The sequence below is a fragment of the Takifugu flavidus genome, chromosome 5, assembly GCF_003711565.1.
Source record: "Takifugu flavidus isolate HTHZ2018 chromosome 5, ASM371156v2, whole genome shotgun sequence".
Lineage (NCBI taxonomy): Eukaryota > Metazoa > Chordata > Actinopteri > Tetraodontiformes > Tetraodontidae > Takifugu > Takifugu flavidus.
The window spans coordinates 4,405,604-4,426,532 of record NC_079524.1 but is presented as its reverse complement, the minus strand read 5'-3'; the positions used below and the strand labels follow the sequence as shown (position 1 = coordinate 4,426,532).

At 45.9% G+C, this 20,929-nt stretch overlaps 1 protein-coding gene across 1 annotated transcript; it reads right to left on the bottom strand.

Annotated features, from left to right (window-relative positions):
* Positions 1-10,759: 10,759 nt before the first annotated feature.
* prodhb (proline dehydrogenase (oxidase) 1b) lies at positions 10,760-19,184 on the bottom strand. Its single transcript, XM_057033203.1, has 14 exons — positions 18,554-19,184; positions 17,698-17,891; positions 16,545-16,573; positions 16,330-16,458; positions 16,116-16,180; positions 15,669-15,785; positions 15,464-15,537; positions 14,963-15,044; positions 14,661-14,753; positions 14,366-14,512; positions 13,332-13,507; positions 12,570-12,668; positions 12,390-12,478; positions 10,760-11,625 (listed from the first exon to the last, which is right to left on the bottom strand). The coding sequence occupies exons 1-14, from the start codon at positions 18,851-18,853 to the stop codon at positions 11,435-11,437; spliced, it is 1,785 nt and encodes a 594-aa protein (XP_056889183.1). The 5' UTR covers positions 18,854-19,184; the 3' UTR covers positions 10,760-11,434.
* Positions 19,185-20,929: the final 1,745 nt, after the last annotated feature.

Genomic DNA, 20,929 nt, shown 5'->3' with positions numbered 1-20,929 from the left:
GAATTACAAAGGAGGGAAAAAAGAGAGTGGGAACCAGGGAAACAAACACAGGGAGGCGCCTTGTAATTGTGAGATAATGATGAAAATGATCAAAGGTGAGGAATGACCACAGGGCAATGCTTTCACAGGAGCAGGAGAAGATTGCGTGTTGTGTAATCTGACTCACAACAATGCATATTAGATGCTTATAAACTGCAATACAGCTGCACACTCATTATGTTGTAATGTGGCTGTAATGGGGGGGGGCTCTTTCATGATTGTACTCGGCCATTATGCAAACCGAAGTGGAAACATTTTAATTGGAAGCGTGCACTAAATCATCTCATGTTGTGGAATTCGCTTTATTTTATTCCCTGCAAAGGCAAAACACACAAGTGTCCACAGCTGCAACCTTTCTTGGGATTTTAAGGTCAAATTTAAGCGTTGAAATATTATTTGAGCCATTTTGGTGGTTTAAGACATTTGTCCAGAGTTTACAACGAAGCCATTAAAGAGCGGCTCAGGGGGGCGGTGAGCTACCAAGTGTCACGCTGCGGTCAGGTTTGGTCTGAGACCTCCTGTTTTATTTTGAAACATAACCTTGCTCGTCCCTCGTGTTTCACCTGTCTGATTGTCTCTCTCGATTCTTTGACTGTTTCCACCTGTTGGCTGCCCTCATGTGTATATAGTGTCTACGTCTCCATCTGTCCTCTGCTGGAGGGTGTCCTCCTGTGTATATCATGTCCACGTCTCCCTCTGTCCTCTGCTGGAGGGGCCCTCATGTGTATATAGTGTCCACGTCTCCCTCTGTCCTCTGCTGGAGGGTGTCCTCCTGTGTATATCATGTCCACGTCTCCCTCTGTCCTCTGCTGGAGGGTGTCCTCCTGTGTATATCATGTCCATGTCTCCCTCTGTCCTCTGCTGGAGGGGCCCTCATGTGTATATCATGTCCACGTCTCCCTCTGTCCTCCTGTTGGGCACTCCAGCCTTTCTTCCAAGTCTCTCTCACTGCTGTTTGATTCCTTTTTGCCTCTGTGAGAGTTAATGACCTTGTTTCTCCTCCAGTCTGGCGTGCGTTTGGTTTATGGTGTAATAGTCTTTTATTTTTCCTCCTTCGTGGGTGTGTTTGATTTGGGTAATCCTATACACTTGTTGCTCGTTTCCCCCATCAGGAGTGATATTTAGTTTAAAGTGTTGAACCCTCTTTATTTGCTCACTCTGTCGAGAGGCTTATTGGTTCTGTTAAATAAAGTCGGCATTCACCGTTAATCTTTCTCTGTATCCGAGTCCCAGCCTGACGCTGTGATAGTGTTAGATTTCCTCATCCACACAGACTTTGTGTTGTGTTTTTCACTCTCTTTGGGCTTCTTTGTATTTTGGAGGCTGCATTCCATTTAAATAATAAAATATAATTGTACCGGCAATCATTTGTACGGCACTGAAATATAGAGCTGATTTTAAATGGCTGAAAAACATTTATTTTACAAAACAGGAACCACAAGACTGTCAAGAGGCCACAGAGGAACATAGAAGAACCTAGAAGTCATGGTGAATATGGGCCCTGGGGCCCCTGGCGAGGACATCTCGCACAGCATCCGTCGCTCCCATCTCGCCTGGAATGGAAGAAGGAACGATGTCGGTGATTGACTGACTGTGTTGTGGCTAATTGCCAAAACGAGTAATTCAGGTAGAAATTAAATAATTGATTGCCGGAGCCATTCGCGCGTTCATTGATTTCCGCCGTTTTCCCTGTGACCAGCGTGGAAGCTGAGGATGTTAAATCCACGTTCATGGACGGTCGAGGGACGGCGCGTGTGCTGCTGTGTGTAGTTGTGTTTCAGGAGATGAGAAGACAGGTCAGCAGCATCACAACTCAGCACTCAACACCTCCGGCCTATGTGGCCCCACCCCTCCAGCTTGATATCCAGCAGATGGAAGAACCTGCTCTTTCAACAGTTTAAATCTCGCCACGGTTTGCGGCCCCACCGTGGACCGCTGGTGATGTGCAAGCACAGACCTCTGCAGCTCAGCCTCGGGCTGCTTGCTGGCTATAGCAGCGGAATCCTCAATGGACGGTGGTGTGTGTGTGTGGGGGGGGGGATGGCTGCAGCAGAAACCTCGCCTTGCCGAGGCTGAGAACACCCACACAAATCTGCACCATCTGCTTTGTGACTCAGTGGAAATCCCTCCCACCCAGCCACTCGCACAAACCGTCCGCACACCCACGCCCCCACCACCACCCCATCCTCCTCCTCCTCTTCCTCCTCCTCCTCCTCCTCCTCTCCTCCTCCTCCTCCTCCTCTTCCTCCTACCCAGATCCGTGCAGTCCTGACGCTCCCTTCACGCAAACGATGGTCCAAAGCTTAAGTGCCAGACCACCTTCCACCTACAGGCTGTCTCCCACAGGAAGGTGAGGGGAGACGGAGCATTTGTTGGTGTCCTGAGGACAGACGCTTAATCCCTTCCTATCTTTGTCTCAGCCTGTCCTCGTCTCAGTTGCTTCAAGGCCATACGTGACCTTTTAAATCTTTCGGACTCCCCCCCCCCTTCTTTTTTTATTCATGCTTGACACGACTCGGTTAAAAGTGCTGTTAATGTTCCACCAATGTTAAAGTCTGTGAATGCTTGGGGGCATCATGTCTTTAACTGTGTGGAAGGACGCTGGGTTTTAATTAGCAAAGTCGTCACGAGAGATGGCAAATGAGGACGCCCGTTATGTTCTTGTCAGGATAAAGTGGACTCTTAGAAGGCTACTCGAAACAAAAAACGAGACAAGCGGGAGTTTAATTATTGATTTTTTTGTGTGGAACAGCAGCACTTAAAGGAGCTACATTTAAGAAATTTATGCCAAGCTAATTTTCTCCTAGAGAGGTTAAGATTCAGCTAAGTTTAGGTAACTTCCTTCCAATGTAGGCACGCACCATCATGCATGAATCACAAACATATTCAACAGATAACTCACAGTGTTGGACTCCTCGCTTGGAGGACTTGGCAACCTCTCCTCTTGGGGGGTCTATTCCAAGCTCGACTGCTTTAATGGGATTGCAGTACCGGATTTGGCCACAAGTTTACACAAGTATAAATATTTTCAGTTTTGAAAATGTGATTATACTCCCAGCACTGTAAAAATGCTGTTGAAAGGGGAGTGGAATAAAACTAAAAGAATGATGTCTGAACACACCTGCTGCCTTAGAGGAGGGCTGAGTCACTGTTATGGTGCTACCCTGATGCGATTATAGCTGCAGGTGCGTGCGTGCGTGCGTGCACGTGTGCGTGATCTATCTTTGCACCGCTATTAAAGCCGACTGAGGCTGGGACTGCTATTTCAATATCTGTATGTTGTTTTTTATTATTATTCTTCCGTGCCCCACAATCCTCGCCAGCGATTAAACCCACAGAAAGGGAGCGTGAATTAGGATGATGGGATAGAAAAGGAGATGAGTTTCCATGCGAGCGTGCGTGTCGCTGAATAATTCCTGAAGAAAGACTGGGAGGCAGACCCGCAGACAGGAACAGATGTGGCTGGATGGGTTTTCCAAAGCCTCTGTTTATATTTGGGAATAATCTCACGCGTCTCGACCACGCCTCTCCACTTTTCCCTCGCCGAGTTTGGACAAACCCCCGGCACAGGTGGGCCGTTACGGAGAACTACAAAATCGGGGGGAAACTGGCCTAAACGCATTCCCGCTAAGATTGTTTCTATATGTCATTGTCAAATAAAATGAAATAACAACAAGCGCCGCTGCGCTCTTTCTTCCCTCGGGGTCCTTTTCTGTCGGGTGGTTTTATTTTTCCGTGTCGGATAACAGAGGTAATCCGTGTTTAAAGGCCTGTTTTTTGTTTTGGTTTTTTGCTTTTGGTCATTTGCTTTTAAAAATAGATCAGGATCTGCTCCAAAACCGTGGCCACTGGGGTCCATGTTTCTTTGCTGATGCTACTGAATGAGTGACTGAAGTGGATCCATCAGATCCGACCCATTAAAGCAACTAAAAAGTCCATTGTGTGTCTGCCAGCCTTTTAAAACACCATATTTAGCAGCCCGGGTTCTCATTAAACTATGATGAAAACACATAAAAAGAACTAGTAGTGCTATAGGACAATCTTTTTGTTTTAGACCTTGTTATTTCTCTGTGCTTCCGGCAAGATAATCAGAACTTCACACTGGTTTTGGATCATTATTCTCAACCCTCAACATTTAAATGTAGGTGAAATGTGATTCGCTATCCCTCATGAATAATAATACGTTTGTACTTTTTAAAGAACATATTTCAGCTGGCAAACACAGGGACCTGATGGCAGCCTTCAGCTTTTCAAGATTACTTTTTGACAAATAGCAGAAAGAAAAACAAAGGGAAAAGGGGGGTTCTATAATGGTTGTGACAGACGGCTTCGTTTGAAACCTTGGCGTGTTTTGGTTCCATGAGACTTTCCCGCTGCCTCCGAGCCGCTGCAGGTCCAAAACTAAGTATTCCTTTATTTCTACATCCTAATGAATGCAGGTACCAGAGCAGATAGAGAGCGTGCAGCAACACCGGGTCACCTCAGAAACACCTGCTGAAATGCAACAGAACCACCCAGAACGTCTCTTGAATCGCACTGCCGCGGTGTTCTCACCCAGCTGTCAGAGCTATAATATATATCTGTACACAGGCTGGCGCGACATCTGCATCGCAAAGCGACAGGTCTGATGCGCACGTTCTCTCGTGGAACGATCAGATCGACGGGTCTGTGTGAACAGACGGCTTGAGAGAGGTGATTTTCAAATCAGTCGAGCAGATTGTGAGCAGCTTTCAACAACACCAAACACCAACAAGGAAGGAATTCGGCCTCGGATTATATTTTTGTGTCAGGTTTGGATGTTTGGAAGGATGTTTACCAGAGGGGCCCGGTTGGTTAACCTCATCTTGTATACAACACGTGCCCTTTACTGCCTGCTGCAGCCTCCGGTGTGGCTCAGAGCTGCCCGTGTATCAGCAGACTTACTGGAGGGAGTTAGAGGAGCCATGCAGGGCTGCTGAGGCTAATGATGAGCTTCACTGTGAGTGATAATGAGTGCTAAGGTGATCCTCGCCTGGGAACATGCACAAACACACAAGCTAATAAGTGCACGCTCAATGCCACCCACGATATATTGCAAACACACATCCAGGAAGTCACCAGCATGCTGCCTGGGCCTTATCAGTCTCTGGAAAGTGCAGCAGGCAAATCATAACTGCACACATAATCGCCCCAAAGTCGTGGTCCCCATACGGTCTTACCAGAGATACACCACCACCTCCCTCTTGCAGTAGCTTTATCCCATTATCTTGCAGGAACTCACAGAGAGACGGTTCAAGTCTTCGATGTCTCTCCACGCGGGGACTGCATGAAGCGAAGTGCCACGCTAGTGCAGTCCTCAAGCCAAAAGGCTCGTTAGGGGCAGCCACCTCTGCAAGAGCAGGTTAGAGGGAGGGAGGGAAGGAAGGATCAGGATGCAACGTGCGTGGAGAATATAGAGCTGAATGATTTACATTGTGTGTGTGTGTGTGTGTCTGTGTGTGTAACTGTGAATGTCAGCAAGTCCATGGATAAAAGAAAGGAAATGTGAATCTGACTCTGTTGTGTCATAAATCTGCCCCTTTGAATAAGGGTTAAATCTATCAAGTGAGAAAGGGAGAGCATCCTCCCTCCCTCACTTCCTCTTTGATCCAATTGTTTCTCTCCCTCTCTCTTTCTCTCTGAACCAAATCAATCTGCCATTCACAGTTCATGGCATCACACAAACAAGGCCGGGACACATGTGCTCCGGCCAGCACTGAACAGTTATTTACACACACGTGTCATCGTGTGTGTGTCTTCGTGAACATGATGAGCGAGCAGTCTTCCTGCAACACTTATGAGGAAAGATATTAATCCTCTAAACATGAAGGAGGGGATTACTGTTTACGACATTGCATGCTTGTGGAAATGGAGTGTTCTCGGCCAGAGATGGTGTCATGTTTGGTCTTCTAAGAAGCTTTCAGAAAGGATAATTCTCTCCGTCCGTGTACGTTGGCTTTGTGTGGGTGCCTACCGTTGTCAAGTGTTCTTTAGGTATCTAAATGAAAAAATAAATGGAATAGAAGCCGATTGTCTCAAACTGCGGCTGACATTTCCAAGTGTTCCGATCAATCGCATCGACTTGCCGACACTTTGATTTTAATTCCACAATTCTCCATCACAGAGGAAATCTAACTAGGTAAAATATATATGAATAAATGAGAAAAAAAAAACATTTCAGTGAAACTGAGCAACCAGTCTACAAAAATAGGTCAGTTTGAAGCAGGATGAATTTTTCTGCAGCCTTTAAATGAGGCTTTTCAGGACCGGGGATGATGCTGAGGAACTGTGTCTTCCACTCTATCAAATTGGCACAGCTGGCTCAGGTTCATGCAGGGGCCAGGAAGACTCCTGCTGCCCCCTGGTGTTTGCCATTAGATGAGCCAGCCCCCACACATACACACATCCTCATATTGCTATCTTTGTGGGGAAATAAGGCAGTGACCAACTCCCAACGAACTAGCCAACCTTACCCTAACCCCTGTTCTAAACCCAACCTTAAAACCAGTCTTTGTGGGGGCCAGCCAAAATGATGCCATTTGGTAGAAATGTCCCCACTTCGCAGGTAGAATGATTATTTTGGTACTCAATAGCTCAGTGCTCAATGTAGCACATGCAAGGACACGGACAAATTCGCAGAGACAGGCACACTCGGGCTTCCGTCCAGAGGCGCTCATATTGCATTTGGCAAGGCGACGGCATGTGGGTTCAGTTTCCTCATATAGTCATTGTGATTGCAGCTTCAATGAAAATGTGGGTGTCCAAACATTCTGGAGGAGAACGGATGAAATGTCCATTTTCTTCTCCTTTACACATTCTTTTTTGCCACATCTCAGAGAGCCGGAGCCTACACACGCCGACCTAGAGTGGGAAATCAATGAGGAAGAGCTCTTATCCAGAGGATCATTTCTGTTGCTGGCTGCCATCTCGCGTTCAGCATTAGCTTGTATAAGAATAGGCAGGTGCTCTCTGACTCATCCTTTGGAAATAAAACAAGGAATTATTCATATCCTGTTTGAAGGGTGAAAAAAGAAGGTTAATAGTGCTGATGTGAATTTCTCCTCAGCAAATTTTCCTTTCCTTTTCTCCAGCCTCATTCTTTGTGTCTACTGTATATTCTTTACATATTTCTTCATCCTAAATCTTGATCCTAAAGCCTGCTCACAATAGCAGACCGGAACTGTCTTCAGACAACTGAATGAGGTTGTTGAAAGCACGGGTTAGTCCACATGCATATTCATTAAGCCATCCTTTGGAACTGAAACAAATCTAAAAAGTTGCCGAGAGAAATAAAATAAAATAAAATTCACATGTTTCATCAAGAAATCATTCAGCCAATTCAAAAAGGATGTGTCGCCTGATTTCTATCTGTAACCCTGGAACAGGAGAGTGTCGTCAGGCTGAACGTCACAGATCGCCTGCTGGGTCTTACCCACAAATCTGACTGGAGTATTTTGCTGTTTCTAATTAAGTGTCAGCATGAAGACGGTTATGTGCGACAACCCTGATGTTACTCCCAGTTTATTTTGTTGGCTGCTTCCAAGATCCCAGCAGAAGTCACCTCTGGTAAACCTGTGAATCGTCGGCATAAAGGAGGACAGAGAGACTCAGTAGTGAGCAGGAGGCATGTCCAGAACTGTAAAACCACGGGAATGAATATATCATAAAATCAATATCATAAACATGGCTTTATGCATATTCAAGGAGAACCTGTTAACATCAAAGCACAGGTAGAGTTTAAACAGTTCTCCTGTCATTTGATCCATTAACCTCTGTAAGCAGGATCAAAAATAATGTCATCTGTGAAAATGACACCATTACATAATGCAAACATGAGTTCATCATCAGTAATTTGGGTCTGTTTATTTACATGATACATCATAGTGGAACATATGAGGAGGGCTAATTTAACCCAAGACAATTTGAACAAAGTGAAGCTGAGGACTGTGCATCGTGGTTTAATGAAAGACAAGCGTTGAGCTTCATAATGCAGATCGAATTTTCAAATCTGTCTTTATCAAACACAAGACGACTTTCTGCACATGTGGGTTGTGACTCTGACAGGTTCGCCTGCTGTAGTATCTCGGTTTGCTGTAGAAAGGTGTTAGAGTTTGTCCCATCACACACACACACACACGCACACACACACGCACACACACACACACATACACACACACACACACAGTTTCCCACCTCAGGCATTAGGTAGCCAATTCATCCTGTGATGGCAAATTGTTCTATTTCTTATTAAAAGAACAGGTGGCCATGAGACGGCGCTCCCATTCTTCACTGCTCCTGCACTCCATGAGTCTGAACTAATGATCAAAAGACTGGGTCTCTGCAATCTATCCCTCACACAAGACTGATGAGAGAACACAGTGGAAAGAGAAGTGTGTGCAGGTAGGCTACACTAAGTGTCACTTTGTGCACATGCATACTGCTACATGAACATATTGTCTGTTTTGTTGTTGTTTTTGGGGGATCCAGGTGACTCCTGCAGGTCTATACATTTTAGAAAAGCTTCTTGCTCTGGCCATTCACAGAGACTAATATCCACAGGACTTGCTTCTTGGATACACTGCTGTAATTCATTTTTGTCAGAATGTCCAAATAGTTCTCTGAAAAGCCTCCAGCTGATCCAAAATACTTCAACTAGAGTTCTGAGGGAATAAGAAAGAGAAGGATCGCTTTTCTCCTGTACTGGCTTCTCTTCATCAGCTGCTCATAAAGTCCAGAAAAGACTTTTAAAATACTTCTCCTGACCAACGGGGCCCTCTGAGGCCAAGCTCCATCATAACATGAGAAGCTGATAGCACCACACACCCCCACAGACCGCCCCGCTCTCAGACCGCTGGTTTACCCCCGGTTCCCAGAATCTTTAGAAGCAGAATGTGATATTTTCCTGTTGAGTTTACAGGAATTGCATCCAAATGTGGAAAGTAACAACCACAATCACCCACAGATGACAAATGTGTGATGTTATTTGCACCCCCCCCCCCCCCCTTCTCCACACACACACCCGTACTAACCTGTGAACAAAGATAACGGTCCTCCATGCACATCTACTCGGGAGATTTGGCTGATAATCACAGATGATTTGTGTTTGATAACACAGCAATGACACGGATGGAGGCGACACGACGTGATGCTTTGATGTGTGAAATAAAGGCATTTCCCATCCTCCACACTTTCAAGAGCGCCTGATGGAAAACACAAACTTTCCCTCTCTGCGTTCCCTCCTGCTCTTGATTCGGCACTCCGCCACTTCCTGCCGTCCAGGTCGGGGTTAAAGAGATAAGCCGTTGTCTCATCGGGCCCTGCCTGCAGGTTTCTAACACCTGTTTACTGGTGGTGTTTTGCTGGTAACTAGAATGATGTTTGCATTAAAAATAAAGATTTACAATTTTCAGTCAACATTTGTAGACGAGCTTGTTGCAGACTTTATGACTTTTTGTACGCGGTTGAATTAGTGTTTTCTTTTAACAATGTCAGTGTTTCAGAAGGTCCGCATCTACTTATCTGAGTAATGGTCAGATTTCGCCTCGGATGTGGGAATAAAATATTGAACATCTTCAGGACTGCAGTATTTCGAGCAACATAGTGAGCAAGAAAATGCTTCTGCTTCATCTTTGGCTACATGTAAACACTAATTATGCTGCTGGGTCAGGAAAAATGTGACACTGCAAGTTGGAGAAGGCCTCCTTTTTCTCTCTTAAGGTAAATTGCTTTTAGTTGTTGGAGTATTTATGCAACAGCAGCAGTAAATCGCCAGGTACATGTTTAATAGGTGCTACGGCTTCTCCGTGACTCAACAACTCATAAAAATATATATGTGACGTGTGAATGACAGATCCAACTTTTACAAGGTCTGTGTTGCCTCTGTTGTTGGACGTCCACTAGAATCGTGTTACTGAGGGTCTGCTGGGCCCGCTGCCGGTTTGCTTGTCTCAGGCCAATCAAATCCTCTCAGATTGTTGCGGAACGATAAAAATGAATGAAAATTCGAATAAAAATGAACAATACTCCCGGATGGCTGGGAGATCTCCTGCCAGTTTATCGGCTGGCGCGCACGCTGGACGGACTGCCGACTGTCTGGACACACTGGAAGGCAAAGGCGCGCTTTGTGCTACAAAACAGAAAGAGAAAAGGCCAACAAACCAGGAGGAGCGAGCAAAAGACTCATCACATGATACAATGCGGAGGACAAGGACCTCGAAACAAAAAGCTGACATAAATGACATAAACTAAAAGAGCTCTAACGAGTGTTTAACTGTGCAATGTGGGTATAAATCAAGGGGGGGTGTTTGGTAAGATTCCCCACATCTACTAACTTTGCTCGTGCACTCCCATGGGCAGGGATCTGATGGCAAATGTGCGTAGCCCATCTCTTGATCCTTAATTAAACCAACAGAACACAGCAGCGGTGACGGCCCTGCCTCAGTGAAACTCAACAGCCACTAAAGTTTCTGCGGAGTAATGATTAATGCATCCAATTTCTCTGATCTGTGCAGAGCGTGCCATTATGGGTAATTAAATGATGGTCTGCGGAGCCCTGGATACCCGCGTAAGATGACAGGGCCGTAATTATCGCGGAGCTCGGCTCCTCTTTGACTCAAATACTAATGGCTTATCGATAGCAGAGAGGAGCGTTTTGCAGAATAAAAACTTGAAGCGAATCAAAGCAGGACTGGAACAGCAACACTGAGGAATATCCAGTTCTCTTTTTAATGCAATGGCAAATAAACACAAAATATGGGCAGTGAAACAGACAGTAGAAGTATTGCACATTACCACCATATATTGCACATTTTGATATATCCTGTCGTGCACCAGGAAGACTGCACTGAGAGTTGCACTGTCTCCATGATTCATAAAAAGGGGCCCTGAGTTACAACCTCCAATGAAGCCCATCAGAATATAGGAGAAAGAGACCCCCTCCTCTGGGGACAATGGGGCTGTCCAAGAAAAAAATACAAACATATATTTAAGAGTGGAGCATCGATAGTCCCTTTGCTGCCATTTAAATAAAGCCTGTTATTTTTTTTTATCATCGTTATCCCTCTCCAAGATAAATAGGGGCATTTCAAAAAGAGACATCCGTCCACCCAGGGCACGTTGGCCTTTTAGGAAGTCCTTTTGGAGCAGTAAAGATGTTGCTTTGATAGATACAGGAGCTCTGCAGATGATGCAAAGTCAGGATGAGGGATAGTCCTGGATGCAGGGCTGGATTTAGAGCACAGCGGCACTGATGCTCTATCTGACCATTTCGATCTGCTTCTGAAAGATCAGAGAGGTAGCAGCAGCAGATCCAGTCCTGACAGCGATAATAAAAGAATTTGACACACTGCCAGAGTTTCTTGTCACTTCTTCTTTGATTTCAGCACACTGGTCGGTGGAAGAGCTCCCCCGATAGAAGCCGGCGTTTTAGCTCCTCCCACAGCAGCTCCCTCTCCTTCTGGGCCCCCTTCATGAAGCCTTGGTTCTCCTGAGCTCTCCGAGACAGGTAGGGGAGAACGTCGTTGATGGGCCCGTAGGGGACGTACTTGTAGACGGGGAGGCCTGCCTGACCTTAGGTTGAAGAAGAAAGAGGGCTTTGTAGCATGAATCGGAAGAAAAGGGTGAACGTAGATGGTGTTTTTGCCATGAATGTGCATTATTGTGTTTATGAAGGAAACTGATGTTATTGGTTAGCTGACTTGGCAAAGATGCTCTCAGTTTGCTACATCTGCATTAAAAAGTGCTGTTGTTTGCCACCTTGGCTCAAAGGGAAATAAAAACGACCTTTCAATGTCAAAGACCAACACCACCATTTATGAAGTCTAATCTGGGAGCGCAGCGGCTGACCTCAATCTGTGATTGATTTTCTACGAGACAATAAAAGCTTTGGCTTTTTTAAATGCACAGAGCAGACAAGAGGCGCAGCCACATGCATCAGTACTGCTTAAGGTCAAATTTGCCATTGCCAGGTCTGCCTGCTGCTAAGGTACCACTCTGACTGACAAAGTGTGGAGGGCCTGCAGATTTGTTAAGGCGACTTCAATATCAAGGTGTCGCAGTTCATCCGTCACAACGTGGTAGGCCAAATGACAGGTGAACTTGATGGAGATGGCGCGGGTGTGTGTGTGTGTGAGAGAGAGAGAGAGAGAGGAGCAGAAATGCATAAGTGAAAATAAATGCAAGGGGCACACGGCCACCCCTTGAGAACCACGCTATTGCTCAGCTTTAACATATCAAATCATCCGGCCAGAGGGGAGAACAGATTGGTGTACGGTCAGTGAGCTGTGTGTGTGTGTGTGTGTGTGTGTGTGTGTGTGTGTGTGTGCCTCTCTCACCCAGCGGGAAGCTGATCTGATCACACATTCCCAAGAGTTGACCAAAGGACACCTTGCTCTCCGAAGGTAAGAGGCCCAGCTCGTTCATCCTGACGTAGACGGAATCACATGATTTACACGGCTGCTGCACAGTTTGTGTGGTTTTTTTCAGCTTGTCTTCAGTAGCAGCATCGACCTCACCGATTTATAGTGTGTTTAATGGTCTCCTCATTATGGGAGGCCACCATCACATTAGCCTTCCTGTTGGTCGCTATCTCCTCCAGGATGTGGTCCAGGCACCTGTGCGAGAACAACAACACCCTTTCACCTCCTACTGTCTGTCACACACTTAAAAACATTTCTGTGATGCTGCAACAAATTAAAATGTTTTTGACTTGTTGGCATTGCATTTAAATACAGGTAGCACTCATTAGCACACGTGTATATATAGATATAGATATATCGCAACACATCCGTAAACATGGAAGACAGTGAAGGCGACCTTTTGAGGTGAGACTTTTGCATTCTGCGAGTGCAGCTGTGTTAATGTGCGTGCACTTTAACACCAGCAGCGTATTTTGAAATCTTACCCCACGCTGCACTGTAGCACATCAGCCACACTTTGTTAGCTCCCTGGGTTTATGTTTACCTTGGAATCTAATTGATGGCCCTGGGGTGGCCTCTGCTTATTTTGTGCAGAACATATTGATCTCCACAGGCCAATTTCTTTGAGCTTGTTTTAATCTGAGAATTTCAGAAAACAACACAAAGCCCGGAGAAGCTGCCTAACCGATACCCGTTAGGACGGAGGCTTGCTAACGCGAGTTGTCGTTTAAATTAGCTCAAACCTGCAATCAAGCACGGTGCTCTACTGTAGGAGGGGAAATGCTCCAGCAGCAGCAAGGGTCTTACTAGAAATCTGAGTGTGAGCTATTTATGAACTAAAACACGATGTTTTCTTACCTGTGGTACATTCTGTTGGTGGACTCGTAATCGGGGTTAATGGGATCTTCGTAGCCGAGCTCCTTGGCTCGCTCCCGCTCCTGATGCATGTAAGCCCCCCGCACCAGTTTGGCAGCAAAGTGCCATCCCTCGCGTCGGGACAGTTCAACGTCCACGCTGACGGCGTCGAAAGCCTCCTGCAGATTGACACAAATATTTAAACAATGCTGAGTGAAGGATATTGCCGTTCTCATTTTACCGTCCTCTATAACTCATTTAAATTAGAACTCAACGCCCAGTAAATCTGAGTTTAATATCCGTACGTCTGTCCTATTAAATCCAAATCGTGACATTTAAAACTTGTCAGTTTCCTGTTTTAGGTCAGTTCAGGTGGGTCTTTAATCCAAGGCTGTGAAATGTCAGAAAGAAATGGAGCCATTAAGCTCCAGATTTGGCAGTGATGCTTAACATGGCCCAAATATTTCAGGTGGCCTTTCCGGAATTTTGGCACATTCCATTTGACAGAACTGATGCAAACAGAGGCAGGCTTGTCGGCATGTTTCATGCATGATGCAACGCCCCAACTGATGTCCTGAGAAGGTTATTTCCGTGTTTTTGGGAGCAGTGGCTTTTTCATCTGTGCTTCCTGCTTTTGGGGCTATGTGATGAGGCTCTCGTGTTACTGTGTATATAATTCCCTCCATTATCTCCGATTGGATTTTGGAGAGATGAATAGAATCCAATCAGTTATTTGGGAATTGCTCTGTTGGATGAAGCTGATCTACAGAGGTTTGGAATGATTAGCTTGAGGTCTTGGCCCACAAAATACTCATTTATCTACAACATTTTGGCTAACAGATTTCATGTTCGAAGCTTCAGGGCGCATCGTGAAACTTAACTTGGGATTGGACCATAAAGAACAAAAGTTAATTTAGTTTCAATCTTCTTTGTGCTGCAGTATTATCATCCTCAAATCAGCTGAGTTATAATGATATTTTATGCTGAGGTTGGGCGATGTCAACGTCACATCGTTTTTGCTGTGAGTGGATTCGTACCTTGAGGTAGCACTGATACGTGTTGAAGATAACAGGCTTCTCCCTGTTATAGATCCTCTGCATCTCCAGCGTGAGTCTGCTGATGGCTGGTTGGAAGTAGGTCTGCTCTGCATCCACCATCAAGCGAACACCGCTTTGAACTGCATGCTGGAATTTCAAAATAAAAGCATGTGCATACGCCTCACTGTAACATAGTAATGACATCAAACAAGCCGTAACGGCTCAGCATGAATGATGCACGGCCAAGGCAAACCGCTGCTCAGAGTCTCTGTTTAGTGAGACTAATGGGCCTCACCTTGGCCAGCACGTCCAGGCGCTGCAGGATCCTCTTCATCTGAATCTCCTCCTTCTCAGTGAAGTTTTTCAGCATTTGTTCCATCTCACCTAACTGGACAAATAACCCAAGAGAGCGCTCCAATGCTAATGAGCCAAATATCATGTTAGCTATCATACAGCGTGCTAACTATCAGCGCCTCTTATCCTGCTGTCTTTGGTCTTCAATAAAGGGTATTTATTCAAATACAAGGATCTTTTTCTGTTTCATATGCACCATCACCATGTGTTTTGCTTTGTAGTCATAGGTTCAGTAGCACTAACCTCCACATTAGGCACAACCAACAGGTCGGAATTCTTTGCTCTGTCATCGAGTAGGCTGTTCCAGTCAAGCATGTCAATGGTTCTGTAGCCGCAGAAGATAGAAGACATGATTAGCAGAGCTTTGATAGCGGTGGACAAGACTCCACATACAGTGATGCATCTGAAACTCCACATTCAGGGGTGAATTACATGTCAGGATATCACAATATCCTGTGTTTATAGGGGTTCCTATAGGGGGTCAAGTGTAACGCACAGCTGGCGGGTGTAAAATACAAATGCTCTTCCAAATTGTTTTTGCACGCTGGTGGTATTATGAGAGCTCTGTGAGATGGAAGAAAATCATCAGGCTCTGACCAAAACAGCCGCTACGGCAAACCCTCTGGATGCTGGCGGTGCGTGTAATTTCACAATAATTATCAATGAGTAGCTTGTGATGGTTTTTAGTGTGTTTAAATACAGGATTGTTTCGGGGTCTTTCTTTACCAGAATGCTCTCACTTACCCTGAGAAGTCTTCTTTCTTCCCACTAAACCAGTCATAAAAATCCCCTTTTGCGCCCAGTTTGGCCAAGATTTCCTAGTGTGGGAAGCACATAAAGATCCAGCTGCGCTGTTATTGCAGCAACCAGCCTCAGTGGTCAAAGCTACGGCGTATGTCAGAGGTCAAATCTTTGCTCCACTATAGAAATAAGTGAAATTAAAGTCCACCTGTGTCTGCCTGAGCTCCAGGCTTTGCTCTAAGACCTCCATGCCATCTTGTCCCTGCTGTGCGGCGAGGAAGGCGAAGAAGCGTCGCCACTTCACAAGGACGCCGGAGAAGCGCAGCTGTAAAATAAGAGGTGATGCATTTTCTGCCTTTTACATCGGAAATGTGGCTGTAAAGAACATTGCGATTTTGTTTTGAACCGTCTTCCTTTGACTCAAAGATAAAAAGTGGAGCCTTGACTGGGGCGCTGGGGTTGCAGCTTGTCAGAAAAGGAGACGAGATCGGCAGTAAATAACCGAGCAGGTGCTTTTGAACGTGTTAAATCGAAATTCTACTCAACACTAACTGGAGCCAGGAAGCTAAACCTGTTATCCTGCAACGGTGAGAGAATGAAGGTGTGAACGGCTGCCTGTAGGGGTGTTCATCTTCCCCCCTCCTCACCCACCTACCAGAAACTCCGGTTCCGCTAGAGCGGTCATTTTGATGGCAGAGAACCCCTCCGACGAGCTCCCGCCTACAAACCAAACAGAATTTTAAAATAAATCACAGGATGTTTGAAAAGGGACTACAGGGGGAGGAAATGTTTGCTCGGAAGTATAAAACCTTTTACTGCTGATGCAGAGCGACAACGTTAGCATCACCGGGGCAGTTTAACAGTCTCACCAGATGCTTTGATGCATTTGATGAAGGTCTCCATGTGTTGGTCACATTTGGCCTCCTTGTCAACGCGCCCGCGAGCCGCGGCCCCTCCCCCGCCGTGTGCCGTGTGCGTTGTCTGTCCGAGGTTCTTGTCTTGGGATGGAAAGCAAATTTGCAAGGTTTTTACTGTTAATTACATCATGCGCTGGACCCACAAACGAGGACACGACGTGGTTTACCTGCGCTCTCTTCCTGTGCAGCCGATGCACTAAAACAGGAAGACAAATGCATAATAAATGAGCTAATTCCTCGTGGGTTTGGCTCATATTAAACATACACAGGAAGCTAAATATAAGGACCATAAAACATTAAAGTGTCCATTTTGTCCATTCAGACAGCGGAGAGACAGAGACCCTGCAGCGTATCCTAGGTCTTCCCCAGGGCCTCCTCCCAGTGGAAACAGGCCCGGAAAACCTCAGCAGGGGGGCGTCCAGAAGCCATCCCATCCAGCTCCTCATCCAGCTCCTCTGGATGTGCCGGGGAGACGCCGTTTGGCTGAGCTTTCTTTTAAGGGGGATCAGAAGAGCTTCTTGGCGTCCTTACACATACATTTTAAGAACATATACTGAGATAATATTGAACAAACTACAGATATTTTAGAAACGTCACCTGATACTGATGGAGAATTACATCGAAAAACATCCCAACATCCACAGTTTTAGGCTTTTCTAGGCTATATTCAGAAATCCCACATTGTTACCAGGGCTGGGACAGAAATCATAAAAGCTGGGTCAAAAGGTCACAGTCAGGGGCCTGCATCTGACTACAACACATTCAAATATGAACAGAGGACGTGGTGCCTGTCACGAGCTACAGGCAGATGTTTCTTTTAACAGTCATTGTTCCTCCACACTCATACCGACCGGCCTTATTTAGTCCCTGTGTGACCTTTATGAGTCTCAGGATGTTATGTGAGATGAATTAAAGGTCAGAGTTTTGGGGCACAGTAACTCTGAAAAGTGCACTTGTCTTGTTATCTTCAACGAAGTGGCCGTCAGAGTGCGAGGCCATCTCTTGTTTCAGACTACCAGATGACCTAATTACTCTCCAACGCACAGATCTACTCCTTGAGGAGCTCTGCCTCAAGAGACCGCTTGCATGACATTTGTGCTGTCATGCACGTTACATCAGCTCATAGTTCTAAAAGCGACCGTCCGGTTCTGCCCTCGTGATCATGGAAACATTCTTTCTGCGGAGCCGACCACAAACAGCTGCGCTGTTTACTGTGGAAGGATACGGAGTCGTTATACACATGCAATCTGTCCAGTTTTAATGGAACTGATATGAGGTGTTGAAAGATTAAAGAGGCAAATCCTTGAAAAAGTTTCTTACTCGTCAGCTTCAGTGTTGATGTCTTCCTCCACGCTGTAGTCCAGGACGGAGCCCACGCCAAAGGCCTGATTCTTCCGGATCAGCGGCTGGATGGCAACGTGGTCCTCGCCGGCCACAAACTGGCCATAAAATGTCATCTTCATCAACTGGTTGAAGCCTGTCTGCCCCAGTATCTTCTTACCCAGAGTCATTATCTGGGGATGAGGTCAGAGAGGAATTCATCAAGAGTGGTTTTCAATTAAATCCACATGCATTATTTGAAGCTAAACATATGTTTTTATAGAGTGTGTTATAAAGTGTGCAGTATATTCTATAACAATTGTGTGTCACACTCTTCCAGGGAGTGCATCCCTAATGTCAGTCGATTCATAAACCCAACTACGAGTGTTGGTTCCAGCAGTGAGCAGTTGAACACGTTGAAATTCGAGCCTGCCCACAGCCTGAGGAACCTCGTGTCAGTTCTTGTCAAAAGCGAGGTAAACAAAGCCTGTGTCTCTGCCCTGTTCTGTTGGAACAGACGATCGGCTGTTAACCCTTTGTGTTACTTGAACTCTAATAAAGCTTGAAATATTTCAGAAAAACAGCACAGAACTGGGGGCATCTCCTACTGGTGGACGTTGAAGGGGTTGTGGGAAGAAGCCGCATTAACAGAGGGGGCGACTGGAGCGTTTCCCAGTTTAGACAGAACCCAAAATAAGTTGTATGTGTTGCTCAGTGCTGTTGTGTAACGACTTTATTTACCTGTGAGACCACACTAGTGTGTCCCCTTTCCTACAGTGAGGCTGAGGGTAAAACATGCTGAAGGAATTACCAAACCTATCATCAGTTCACTTTAACAGATTCAATCCTGCATTACCTCTCTGTTTCTGTCCACCAGGAAGTCATACGAGCAGAGTTTAAACACCACCAGACTTCTGAGCAGCTCTAATGAGTCTTTGCTTTTATAAGCCTCCTGTGTCTGGTCAAAGTTTACGCAGATCTTGGTGGCCCCGGAGCCGGAGCTGGAGCCGGAGCCGGAGCTGGAGCCGTTCCCCAAACCTCGCTCCCCACCGGCGCCGCTGCACCTGTTGATCGGGCTCCTGGGCGCCGAGCTGAAGGTGAACCGGAGACCCCGTCCGTGTGACCCCGCCAGCGACACCGTTTTGACGCGTATCATTTTAGAAATCGGTGGTGGGGGGGAGGAAGATGATCAGAGGCGACGAGACTTTAGGGAAAATAAAATATGGAGACTTTTCAAAATGTCCTGGCGACTTTCACTGTGAAAAAAGACACCTTTTCTGCTGCCGGAGATGTTTCTGTCTGTCCTCAACGAGCGGCGGGTGCTGCCGAGAAATCACCCCGTTTCAAAGCGCTCACAGGCGGTCAGGCTCCCCAAGCAGCCCCCACCAGCGGTCCCAAAAGGAGTAGAGACGCGCTCCGCACCGCGCATGCGCAACACCGCTGATCCCACGCTCGCAGAGCTGGAAACGTGAGTGACTTGAATTTAGCGCGACCGTGCGTGCGTGCGTGTGCTTGTGTGTGGCTTTGGGAGCGTACTTTGAAAGTGTCTTAGCTGTCACGCCCAAGCTTGGAGGTCACAAGATCCGTTTATCTCCCCAAGCTTCAGTCAAAAATAAGTTCAAATGATTGTAAAGATCAAAGGTTCAAAGTACCTGTGACATTTGATCTCTCAATGATCAAAGGAGATGATTCAAAGAAACATACTCTTGTAAATATCAACTGGGTCACATGATGCCTGAGGTAGTCGTGACGCTGGTGTTAGCATCATCCCAGGGGGGCTAAATGATGTGCAACAGTTGGTGGGTCTTGTCGGTGCACGCCAATCTGATCGCCTTTAGCTTTAATTATGCACACATTCAGCAGGATGTTGCAAAGCCTTGTGCAGCACATCCCAGAGATTCACGGTGGGGTTAAGGTCTGGACTCGGTGGTCTCATGTCTCATGCGCCCTGATCCACTCTTTCATGATTTGAGCCAGATGAATCCTGGCATTGTCATCTTGGAACATGTCTGTATCATCCGGGAAGAAAGAAATCTATTGATAGGATAACCTGGTCATTCAGTATTTTCGGGTCAACTGACCTGATTCTTTGGGCACCTAATGTTGCTAAAGCTTGACCTGAGCAACTGCAGCAACCGCAGGTCAGAACTGCCCCCACAGGCTTGTCGTCAGCACCAGGCCTCACTTCCTCTGCCGCTCTTCTTACCCTGATGCATCTGTCAGTCGGACACAAGTCTTAGTGATGCTGATGGTCCTCGGATAAACAAACAGCCGTGACATTGTTGTGATATAATCACTGTCAGAATGTGGATTGTACGTTTCTTTTTCTGGTTTTATTTTGAAAGTATTTTCTTCCCCCACTGGGCAGTAAGTTTTACTTCCCTAGCTTAGTAAACTGCTTGTCTATTTCACCTGTAAGGTGTTTTCCTGTGTATTGAAAGTCCCCTCCCGCTGTGCATTCCTTGCCAAATTGTCTTTGTATCTGAGCCTTTTTCTTTTGTTTCTTGTGTATGAACAGTTTGTTGCTCATTTTTGGATTTTTACCTGTTGTATTTCAGGTACAATTTGATGTATGTTTCTCATATTTGTATTTATTTATTCCAGTATGTTTTATTTTATTTCCCTTTGTTGCACTTTTGAAATACCTCAGGCCAGCATCCAACACCCTCTCCTCATCACAATGCTGCATCCAGTGGGTCAGTTGATCATAATTTACTCCTTAATGTTGATTTCAGAAGGTTCTCGGTTTGACCCTCTGTGTGGAGTGTGATTGCATGTGTGTATTTTTCTGGGGTCTCGTTTCTCCCACAGTCCAAAGACATGAGCGTTAGGTTGCAGCCATTAAATGTGTGAGTGAGCCCTGCAGCAGACTGGCAACCTCAGGCTCCAACAACCCTCACGAGCCTTAAAAATAAGGTTCATACAGCTCCTCTGTAGGAGACTGTAGCTAAAATCCCGCCTGCATGGCAACAAAATAAGACTATGATTCATTAAAATTATTGATTGACAGGTCCTAGAATTTAATTGTTAGTCCATCCATTTAAAAAAGACGGTTTTGAATGGGTACATTTGGAACACCTTCGATGCTGATCGCTAGCCAGATCTGTCGTGAGCTCCTAAACCCAGAAACAGAAACACTTGACACTTGGTTCCACTTTAACTCCCAGCACCACATCTATCACCACATCTATCGCAATCAGTTGCCCTATTCCTGAATTACTGCTCGTCAACA